General features: G+C 42.0%; 1 protein-coding gene across 6 annotated transcripts in view; it reads right to left on the bottom strand.

Annotated features, from left to right (window-relative positions):
• Nucleotides 1-10,106, bottom strand: part of cacna1eb (calcium channel, voltage-dependent, R type, alpha 1E subunit b) — an 83,883-nt gene extending 73,777 nt beyond the window's left edge. For all 6 annotated transcript variants that reach the window (XM_019878963.1, XM_019878967.1, XM_019878966.1 and 3 more), the window contains exons 1-2: nt 9,891-10,106; nt 6,337-6,778 (exon numbers count right to left, since the gene is read on the bottom strand). In XM_019878963.1, the coding sequence (XP_019734522.1) occupies nt 6,337-6,743 (407 nt within the window). In that variant the 5' untranslated portion in view covers nt 6,744-6,778; nt 9,891-10,106. The remainder of the gene's footprint in view (nt 1-6,336; nt 6,779-9,890) is intronic.
• Nucleotides 10,107-12,339: the final 2,233 nt, after the last annotated feature.

Genomic DNA, 12,339 nt, shown 5'->3' with positions numbered 1-12,339 from the left:
TGTGTGTGTGTGTGTGTGTGTGTGTGTGTGTGTGTGTGTGTGTCAAGTTGCGGGGCGTTATAACCTCTGCCCTCCCAACTGAAACTCCTGTCAGACCCGGTAAAACTGTCTTGAACTAGTGGCCAAGGCACATATTTTCCATAATAAAAATCTCACAGCACACCACAAATCAAAAAGTATTAATACTGAAATAATGATGATCACATCTCAATTTACTCACAAATTGACTCCTGTGAAATGTGGCCCTGTTAATTTGAACCCAAAGTAGGAAGATGTGAATTTAATGTATGGAAGAGTGTTTCACTGTTTTGCCTTTCATTGTACGTCTTTGGCATGGATTGATGAACACGGATATATTTGTAATGCGTAATTAATAATTTTCTTACAAATCAAGTGCAATTGGGATCATTTCTCAAGGCGCCACTCATGATCTCTCATATCACATTAAAGTGGTCTACCCAATGCCAGGTTTGAAACGCCATTTGACTCACAGGGCACAGTTGATTCCTAGATCAATACAATTTACAAATGTGTACTTCAATTTTCGGTTTGTGTCAATATCCTGATTATTTTGTTCAGCGTACATGCGAATGAATACTTTTGGCAAGAGAGTAATAGAAGATATCCACAACGGTGGAGCTCCCTTATGACCAATTAAACATAATAAACCTTGCAAGTGGCATTTGAGGAGAAATTGGCTCCCTGAAGAGTGATGCTCAATATAGACAAATGATTTTGAAAATGATAAAAGAGTAAACAGTAAACCAGTGAGGATTTAATGACATTGAGACGACTTTTTTCGAGCAGGTGTCGACCTCACTACAAAATCAGATTAAACGCTTAAAACAATTAAAGGTGATTAGAATATTAGCATTTTTTGTAACATAACTGCAAATATCCCAACATATAGAAAAGCAATTACTGTATTTTCCACACTGTAAGGTGCACCTAAACACCTAAAAGCATTCAATTTTCTCAAAAGCCGACAGTTCCAATATATATATATATATATATATATATATATATATATATATGGAATTTAGTCCTTAAATATTTTCAGTCACATAAAATAAGAATGTGTCATCAGCATCACTGTCAAATGAAAAAGCACATATCTCAACTTAGGAGTTTAAAAGCTATTTTTCTCTTGTATTCTTCAACATTTTCTTTTAAAGTTTTTTTTGAGTCAGTTCATATTATATAATACTGTACAACAAAATTTATAAGTAGGTTTAGAAAACATATGACTGCACATCAGATGTATCAACGTATCAACCGAGAAAAGTTGAATGAACGACCAATCACGGTTTAATGAAAACCAAGTACCTCGAGCCGTGTTTTTGATCTATAATTTTTTTTTTGTCAGTTACTTCAAACATGACATGTTTTCATTCTTTTGTTTCAACTTTTTTTTAACCATATGAACAGTCTTTTTATTCCATAATATATCAACAATTGCTTTTGATGGTGGTGTCAAGTTTGACATTTCACATATCTCTCAAAGTATTAGCAAGCCATTTATTATCAGTAGTAGTATTTAGTCATGTGCGTGCATGCATACATGCAATGCCTGTCTGTGCGCGTGTGTGTACGTACATATATACTGTACATTAGAATACACCTCTCACTACATTAGAAAAATATTCCATTGATCTGCACACTTCCATAAAACACACCATCTAGCAAATTGTTTGTCCAGCCCTCCAAACAGCATCTCTCTCTCTCTACTTCCTCTCTCTGTTGATGTGCACCATCTCCCAATGTCTGCTGTTTCCATAGCAACCAGGCTGGCTTCAATTCCTGCTGCCGTTCTTTTTATTTCTGCCAACAAAAGACATCTTTCACAATGGCTCTTCCTGCAGAAATGTGCTTTTCGTCTCACACACACACACACACACACACACACACACACACACACACACACACACACACACACACACACATGCACAGAAGTACAGAGCTTGGTGAGGCTTTGAGATCTACGGTAGTTTGTGCTGCCGATTGGAAACTACAGCGTATGGACAAAAAGGAGGAATCTCAAAGTTGGCCAGTGAGGTACACTGTTGTCATCTACGCCTACTAATTTATCAATAAATATCAATTAGGGGACCCCTTCCCTCCCTGAGTTAACCCTTAATGTTAAGTAATCAGGATGTATCTTCACTTATGAGCTGTTGAAATATAAGTATTCATAATTTTTAAATTATGATTAAAATTGAGCAAAAAATGAAGCACATTTTTCCACAACAAACTATATTTTGTCTTTAATAGATATGATGAAGGAAATTACTTTTTTAAAAATTATAAATATATACATATGAAGTATCTGAGAAGCAACTACACTTTTTTAAAAATTTAAATTGTATCCAATCAGAGTGCTTCATAACATCCAAAGAATACCCAGTGGAGGGCATTGCGGCCATCTACAACTTTACATTTGTAGTTGGTCGGTAGTTGTCAGTCCCGCTCTCCTCAACTGTCTATTGGAGTTCCACAGGGTCCAGTTTAAGGGGTGCTGCTTTTCTCCATGTATTTGCTGCCGTTTGGTTCCATCTTGATAAAGCACACAATTTTCTTGCAATGCCATTTCCTCTCAGTTGTTCCCTAGCAACAGCTATCAGTACTATTTGGAGCAAGAAGTGCCATTCAAATGGATGACTAACTGTGCTGTGGAAGTGAATGCTAAATGTTCAATAATGTGGGCGCGGCAAATCAAAGGAAAGTTTGATTTAGCGTTGAAAACTATGCACACGTTAATGTGTTGGATATGAATTAAACATCATTGAAAGTATTGAGTTCATCTCTGTGTGCCCTGTGATTGGCTGGCAACCGGTTTAGGGTGTCCCCCGCCAACTGCCCGAAGACAGCTGGGATAGCTCCAGCACCCACCCACCTTGTGAGGATTGAGTGGATCAGAAAATGGATGGATGGATGGATAAAAGTATTGAAATTGTGAATACAGAGTAGTTAATAAGTCTAAAATTTTTGAGAATATTTATTTTTGTTTTGATTTTTATCTGGTTTAATCATGACGAAGAAATTGTTATAATTTAAAAAAATAATTACATGAATAACTGAACAACTAAAAATATGGTCGACTAGAAAAATAAAAAATAAAAGATATATAGTCCACAGGTATAATATAATAACCATACAAATGATGTGATTTTAAATAATAAGGAAACAAAATATTCCAATTGCAAACGCAGTCCGCTGCTTTCCTACTTTGATTCCCTAGCATCCCCTAATGGCCAAAAAACTGCAATGCACTCCAAAAAAAAAAAAAAAGGTAGCACAGCTTGGCGCATCCTTTCACACTGCCAACGTATTATGTCCTGTAATAAAAAAAGTGAGGCTAACAAATACTGTAAAGAAGGAGCTGCTAACTGTTGGGGTGGATGGAGTGGGTGTTGGACGAAAACGAGGAGGGATGGGGGAGGAAGCGTGCGTCTGTGGGGCGGGGGCTTGGGGTTACGCTTGATGGAAAGCCACTCCACTCTCAAGTGTTGCCAAGCGTCTCATCACGGCACCCGCAGCTCGGCCATTAATGGCTGTGCAAACGCGAGCGCGCGCGCACACACACACGCACACACAAATAGTGAAAAACTGAGTTTGGAGCCATGAATCCGTGGGAAATGATTGTATGATTCATTGCTTTGCTGCAGAACCTCTAAAGAATTAGAAGAAAAAAAATTATAAAGAAGGTAGCACCAAAGCAGCATTAGTTGAGCACACGACTTCCTGTCAAGGTGACTCACTCACTGACGACACTGGGTGGCTGTGACCTCAACTTTTTCATATTTTCCTTTTCACTTTTTTTTCATATCGTATCAGAACATATTTATTTTTTAACACCCAACCAACCAAATCTTTTTATTATTTTTATTATTATTATTTTTCATTCATTCATTCATTTTCCGAACCGCTTGTCCTGACGAGGGTCGCGGAGCATGCTGGAGCCGATCCCAGCTGTCTTCGGGTAGTAGCCACGGTACACCCTGAATTGGTCACCAGCCAATTGCTGGGCACACATTAATGAACAACCATTCGCAGTCACGCTCACACCTTGGGTCAAGTTAGTCACTAACTGTTAGTGTGTTCCATTAACCTGCCATGCATGCTTTTGGAATGTGGGAGGAAACCGGAGTACCTGGAGAAAACCCACACAGGCCCGGGGAGAACATGCAAACTCCACACAGGAAGGCCATTGCCGGAATCGAACCCTGCACCACTGCACTGTGAGGCTGACACGCTAACCAGTCGACCACCGAGCCGCCCTCACATTCATGAATTTAAAATAATTCAAAAGATTAAAAGCTCTGCTTAATTTGCTAGATACACTCAGTATAGTGTCATTAAATAAAAATATGTGTCATGATTATTGTTAATATTATAACAAATCAGATTTTTTGATGTAGCGCGGTTCCGCTAAATTATCCTTCTTCTTTTGAATTCCCAAGGCAGTCATTTGTACACCAACGTATGCTGGAAACGATGGTTCCTGAGTGAACCAGACAGAAGCAGGTGGAGGCTATTTAAAGCGGTGAACATATAAGCTCACTGGAAACGGAGATACACGCACATCCACCCGGTCTTCATATGCGATATTCATTTAAGTCAGAAATTGTACACAATGCTAAGAAAGCAAGCACGGGAAAAAAGTGGTTTGCTTGTTCGGCTCACTGTTGAGAGGCAACGGATTTATTGAAACGTATTTCATGTACTTATTGTCAAATGGTTTCTAATTGTGTTGAACTTTTTTCTAAATTTCTTGAATGTAATTCAAGGTCATGCAGTTATGTTACTGAAATTGACTTCCATTCATTCATCCATTATCCAAGCCGCTTTATCCTCACAAGGGTGGTGGGGGTGTTAGAGCCGATCCCAGCTGTCTTCGGGCAGTAGGCGGGGGACACCCTGAACCGGTTGCCAGCCAATCGCAGGGCACACAGAGATGAACAACCATCCGTGGTCACAAATCACACCTAGGGACAATTTTGAATGTTCCTTTTGGACTGTGGGAAGAAACTGGAGAACCCGGAGCAAACCCACACAGGCACGGGAGAACAAGCAAACTCCACACAGGAAGGCCGGAGCTGGAATCGAACCCTCCACCTCTGTACTGTGAGGCGGACGTGCTAACCACTCGACTACCTGAAATTCATTTCATTCAATGTAATTTTATTTGATCTCTCTGTATTAAATTTTCATTTATTTTAAATGCATTTTCAATTATTTTTGTTTTAGATTAACTCATGCTAAAACACCCGTAGAAACATTAGGTTTTGTAGATTCGCAGCCTCTGCTCAACAACAATGGTGTTAAAATTCGTAACGTGAACTAACTGTGTGTGGATGACATTCATTTTCTCAGTTTGTAAAGCGTGTCAAACCGAAAGAAGTTCACTAGGTCAGTAACATCTACAAACAACAAACTATCGTGTATACAGAGTAGTGATGGGTCCAATATTTGATTGTTGTCATAACAAAAGGCATTCAGTGAAGTGAGTCTGTGTGTCGAGCAGGGGTGCCCATTACATCGATCGCGATTGACCGGTAGCTTGCGGAATGGTCGCAAGTCGATCGCGAGGGTGTAGAAGAAAAACAATCAAACGTATTCTTGTCTCTGTGCATGTTAGTAATATATTTTTTGTGTTAATGCACACTGCACCCTCATCATCCTATCAGTCTCACTTTAACCAAGAAATATTTTAAAAATAAAATTGAATAAAGCAGGTCACCTTAAACTTATGGTGGCGCGTGACTTGCATCACCGGAAGTTGTTAGCGCTCAGCAGTCTGCAATTGCAACTCGCTATAAGAGATGTTGCGATATAGCTTTTATTCTTATTATTCTCATTCAAAGTTCGTTTCGTGTGCAACCCACCCATGGCACGCAATCTGGAGGGCCGAGAGAAGCATTGAAAAGTGGTACGCGGGAGCTACGATAGTTAAAAGGTTGCAAAAGTGTGTCGCATGCCTCCGCGTCAGGTCTCCCACAAATGTATGCAGTGATTTCCTTTTCACAAACTCATCAACTCTTGTGTCTACTTATCTTTCTGTTTCATTCACCTTAAGGGCCTTTATGGCTGTTGCTCATCATGGCATGCGTGTGTATGTGCGTGCGTTGATCGAAAAGTAGATCTTCGGTCAAAAAAGTTAGGGCACACCTGGTGTAGAGCCTGCCCTCCCAAGCGCATACAATAGTCACCCTCCCCTCGATATGCTCCAGTATCCCTTTTTATTATAGTTATTGGTGGACTATTTATAGCAGTTAGCTTCTTTTGACACTTGTAGAATGCATCAGGGTGTGGAAACAGGAGTTCAGAACAACTTACTCCCACTCCTTTCTGCGAGCTTGTGGCGTGCTCTGCATCTTGTGAGCCTGATGAGCCATGATGATGTCCCTCTGCTCCACGAGGCCACCGCGGCGCCGGAGAACGCCGTGCGGGCTGGGGGAGCCCGAACCCCGGTCGGAGTCATCAGCTACGGCGTGCGGCAGGTCGAAGCTGGCTGCCCGAGCGGGGAGCTCCGGGAACTCGCCGTGCGGCACCTGCAGGGAACAGGAACGGACGCCCTGTGCCAGGCTGGGCCGGCCGGCCGGGGGGGGCTTCCGCCAGGGCTCGGGTTCAGGGAGGGACAGGGAGGAGTGCACGCGTTGCTGTCCGCCCGGACCACACGTGGATGGGGAGTGGAGGGTGGGAGTGAGGGAGATAGACAGGGACTGATTGGAACTAGTGAACATCGCTACGCCGGCAACAGTCCACCATGTAACGAGGCCTGGGCAGAGACAAGGAGGCAGACAAAACAGCAACTTTTAGATTGTCGTGTCATTTATTCATCAAATTGTGGATTTGGAGGTGTTCGACCATGTTTCCCAGAGGATCTTGTGGGGTGTGATTACGAGTGCCGGACACCCTACGGTGTCCTACAATCCCTATATGACCAGTGTCAGAATATGGTCTGCATTACTGGCACTTAGTCGGATTCGTTTCCACTGAGGGCTGCCTTTTTTCACTGATTCTGTTCATAACTTCCAGATGAGGTGGCTCGGGCATGTGATTAGGATGCCTCCTGGACGCCTCCCTGGTGAGGTGTTTGGTGCTTGTCCCACCGGCAGGAGGGCCCAGGAACGACCCGGGACATGCCGGAGAGACTTTGTCTCAAGGCTGGCTTGGGAATGCCTCGGGATCCCTCCGGAAGAGTTGGAAGAAGTGGCTGGGACAGAGAAGTCTGGGCTTCTCTGCTAAAGCTGCTGCCCTTACAACCCGACCCTCGATAAATGGTAGAAAATGGATGGACCTCTCTCTCCCAGCTACTCAACACAATCAGTTGAACAAGAGAAATACAAGATATGCTCACAATACATTATTTTGAGTCGTCCATCCATTCATTTTCCGACCCGCTTCATCCTCACAAGGGTGGTGGGGGGTACTGGAGCCTATCCCAGCCATCTTCGGGCAGTAGGCGGGGGACACCCTGAACCAGTTGCCAGCCAATCGCAGGGCACACAGAGACGAACAACCATCCGCGCTCACACTCATACCTGGGAACAATTTAGAGTGTTCAATCAACCTTCCATGCATGTTTTTGGAATGGGGGAGGAAACCGGACTACCCGGAGAAAACCCACGCAGGCCCGGGGAGAACATGCAAATTCCACACTGTGAGGTCAACACGCTAACCACTGGATTAACGGGGCACCATTTTGAGTCATGTCAAAGCAAATGAATTTCCACAACCCTTAATCCCTAAAAAGTCTTAACATGCCCACCTTTGACAAATATGAACAACATCCCCTCATCTTAATGATCATGGGACGAAACTCGCCTCCATGGAAAATGCAATAATAATCCTCCGCTTGTCATTGGCGAACACTCTTTTTTTTCTACAAGACTTACAAATGACAAGAGTCCGAAGATGGGGGCAAGGAGAACCAGAAAGAAGGGTTCCCATGGAGCCCCATTCACGCAAAAAGTCACCAAAGATGGAGCAAATGTGGAGGCTGAAAGGAGGATGAGGAGGATGAGGATGAAGATAAGGCCAAGGCACAGCTCTGAGTCACTCATCAAACGTCAACAGCTCGGAGTGGAGTGCACAAGACTGCAGGACATGCAGTAACAATGAACGAAATGTTGAATTGGGTATTCAAAGGTGGCACCATGGCGGCTCACACATCTCAAATTGTGGCTTCCAATCTTATTTCCGGCCTTCCTGTGTGGAGTTTGCAGATTCTCCCAATGCTCTCTGTTTGCTTCAGACATCGAAGACGCCAAATTGTCCAACGGTGTGAATGCTTTGTTGTCTATTTGTGCCCTGTGACTGGCCGGCGACCAATCCAGGGCGTACCAATCCTCTCGCCCAAAGTCAGCTGGGATAGTGCACTGCCTCTATTGCAAGGCAGGTGTGCCAACCACATCACTGTGCTACTTGTTTCAACATTTAATCTCAGAGAATGAAATGAACATGTTTACATATTGATGGGACATGATTAGCTAATCAAATAAGAACATATATAAATAGTTTGAAATTGGAATACAATACAATAAAATAAAAATTGATTTGCACCACAATGCTTGTTGCCTGGTTTACTCATGAAATGTCAAAAAAGTTCTCAACTAAAATTCCAATGTTTCTCCTGGGTTATTGTTGAAATAAAACAAAATACATTAAAATACAATTTTAAGAACAAAAATTAATTAGAATGATTAAAATTAACAATAAAATAAAATAAATAAAATGTTGCGCTTGAATTGATATTTAACATTTTTTTTAAATGTCTGAACATTTAAGAAAATTGAATACATTGTTTGAGAATGGCATCAAATACACAACCTGCCACCAGAGCTCAACTCTCAACTTAACTGTATTTCTAGAGCACTTTAAAACAACAATCGCTGTATACCATGTGCTGTACATGGAGCAAATAGATATACAACAATAAAACAATAAATTAATAACGAAGACAGTAAAAAGCACAAAACAGTAAAACTAAGATCAAGTCTGAGTCATGCCGACTGTGCTGATAAAATAACAAATGAAAACAAATTAAATGAAATGTTGATGTTCGATGTTTGAACATCGAATCAACTAAAATCAACTGTTCAAAAAATTGAAAAATAATGTAAAAGTATTTGTGGCTGCGTTACTAATAAAATAAAATAAATAAATACGGGTAAGTAAAATCTTACATCTGGGTTGACAATAAAATTTCATCATTTAATAATATTGTATAAGATAAAATAACAAAAGTACCTAGCTGGAGTTAATAAAATAAATGCATCTCACATTGGATCATAATGAAATGAGATGAAATGAAATGCAAGCTGTTTTCCAAATGGCTTCGTAATCAAATCAAATGTATATTGGATGAGTGATGCCAGGAGCATCTGCTGATCATAAAACAAATACGACTGACAAGCAATACTGTGGAATCGATCCGCTCTGAAATTATGACTGCTGCAAGATGACATAATTGGTTGCAGGCTGTGATCTATTTTTGCTTTTAAACAGTTCCCGGGGTTCACAATGCACTCTCTCTCTCTCTCTCTCTCTCTCTCTCTCTCTCTCTTTCTCTCTCTCTCTAGCTGCTCCTGTCAACACTCCGCTCCAGCGTGTAATTCACCCTCGCACACAACAGCAGCTGAGGCTCGAACATAACCCCGCCCCCCGCCCACCCACCCACACACCCACACACACACACACACACACACACACACACACGCACGCACACGCACACACACACACACCGCACTTTCTGCAAGTCAAGTGGAGCAATTCATCCACCAGCCAATTATGTACCAGGCAAACATTCTTGATTGGCGACTACAATTGCAGATATATATGAAACAAACACAAATATATCAATTTAAACAACAATGTGGCACTTTTACCTCCATAAGACGCTCTTATTCCTTTCCAGCGTCCGGGTCAGGTTGCATCCTCCATGCAGACCCCTCTTGTCTCGCTCCGCACAAGTTGGGAACAAGGATGAGGAGGAGAATGGTGATGATGAGGAGGGTGATGCCTTCGCGTGGACGATTCCCACCGAGGCGGCTATAAATAGCCGCGGGGTGGCTGGCAGCCAGGGAGCAGCGGTCCTCCCTTCCCTACACGCAGGAGCGTAAACACGAGTTGAGTGTGGAAATAAAGCGAGCCCACCAGCCCTGGCGAGCCAACCGCCCCCTCCTCTCCCCTACGCACCCCACCCGAACCGACCGGCTGCCGTGCTATGAGTCACTTTGTGTGCTTTTCATCCTTTGCAAACTAGGAAGAATGTCAATAATTCTTCTGTGTTTCATAATGACCACTCAAAGAAATGCCAATGATGATGATGACTCAAAGAAAATTTGACAGGAGATCAGTTGAGTGCAACAGGTCCATTGGAGATCGTGTGTGTGTGCGTGTGTGCGTGCGCGTGCGTGTGTGCGTGTGTGTGTGTGTGTGTGTGTGTGTGTGTGTGTGTACGCGCGCGCTCGCGCGTTTGACTCATACACTCACCACTAGATGGTGGAATCAAGCTACATACCTAAAAACTTCTAAATAGATGCCGTGTTACTTCAAATAGACACATCCATCAATGTCACAAAAATAGTGTGCGTGCAATGAACATGTTGTTAAGCAGCAATGCTAAATTAATAAGATTTTTTTAAATTATTTAAATCGTATTGATTATATGTCAAAGAGGTGGAATTTTTTTTGGTTAAATGTTTATCTTGGTCTCATTTTTGATCCCACAAAAATCTGGCATTTTAACAGGGTGGTGTCGACTTTTAACATTTTATTTTCAGTTTTGTCTTGTACGGAAGAGGATTAGGGCCAATGAAGAAAAAAAACAAGGTTGGCAAGATATGTCACTTTAAAGTCAGAATACGGAGATAAAAGTCAGAATTTTGCTAAACGTGTATTTTTTTTCTTCATTGGCCGTAATCCTCTTCCGTAATACGTCCTGTGATCGAGAAGCTTGGTTTAAATATCTTTGCTTTGCTTTCACATCCCTCCTATTCTAATGGTACATCCGAGATCTATTTACTCTCCATGACTGAATTAAATGTAAAAAGATTGCCTGAGTATAAAAAAATTATCAATGGCATTTGAGCGGCTGCATTTTTACTGTAGTTCTTGTCCCATCCTGACCACACGAGAATCAGGAAGCTCACATTCTCTGCCTTTGAAAAAAAAGTGCTAAAATTGACCACAATGTTAATTAAAAGGTCACCGGTGTTCACTGCAGTAATTCCCGGAGCAGATGAAGAGGCGTTTAGCATTGGGACTGGGGTCGTCTGCCTTGACATGACACACGCTGATTAAAGACTTGAAAAGTGCTCACATCCCAACCTAATGTTTCAAACAGCGATGCCAAACATACCTTGTGGTTTTTAGCTCCACCCACCCACGACACAGGTATTTGGACACGGAAGTAAATCGGTAGAAACATTTACAGACGCTCCCCAGGTAACGAACGAGATACGTTCCGAAGGATCGTTCGCTGGCTGAATTCGTACGTAAGTTGCTTCAGTGCTATATTTTGTATGGAATGTATGTTTAAGGCTTATATAAGAATGTTTAAGGCTTATATAAGTGTAATAAAATGAAGTTTAACATACTTTTGGAAGATGTACTCGAATGCTTAAGGAGATGATGGAGGGGGAGAGAGTTCCGTCTCGAACTTCTTCATGGGGACAAGCGTTTCCTCCTCCTCCTCCTCCTCTCACAGCGCCTCACGTCGGTATTAGCGGCGGAAAGAAGTACTACAGTACTCGGAAAAAGGCGCGCAATACAAAATCTGACTGACAGCATCTCTGTCCGAGAACATTTTTCGACATACCTGTACCCGCAAAAATGTTCGTATGTACCGTTGTTCGCAACACGAAAGTTCGTCAAGCGGGGAGCGCCTGTATTTTAACATTTATTTGACGAGTTCAATTCAAAAAACGTGAAATTCATCTTTTTGGAATGAAGTGAATCTGGGCTACACGTTCACCTTTTTAAATGAGCAACACAAATATATTCCGTTTTTAACCATTAAAATTGTACTTAGGCGTGAATGTGAGTGTGAACGGTCGTTTCTACATTTGTTCCCCGTGATTGGCTGACCACCTTCCATAGTGCCGACGTATCAGGCGAGGTCAGGCAACGTCGATTTAAAAAAAAATGCATGGATGAAGAGACTTTGGTCATCAAGAGTCAGTTTATTTCCGTAGTCTAAAATGCAAAGGACATAAACAGGATTTGAGAATAAATCCAAAAACGTTTCACTGCAGCAAGCGATTATGTACAGGAATGAAGTCAACAAACCTTGACAGGATTCAACATCTAGAGTCGACCTTCTTTCCCTTTTTT

The sequence above is a fragment of the Hippocampus comes genome, unplaced genomic scaffold (assembly GCF_001891065.2).
Source record: "Hippocampus comes isolate QL1 unplaced genomic scaffold, H_comes_QL1_v1.1 scaffold85, whole genome shotgun sequence".
Classification (NCBI taxonomy): domain Eukaryota; kingdom Metazoa; phylum Chordata; class Actinopteri; order Syngnathiformes; family Syngnathidae; genus Hippocampus; species Hippocampus comes.
Note: the sequence above shows the minus strand (reverse complement) of the source record. Positions and strands in the feature narration are given on the sequence as shown.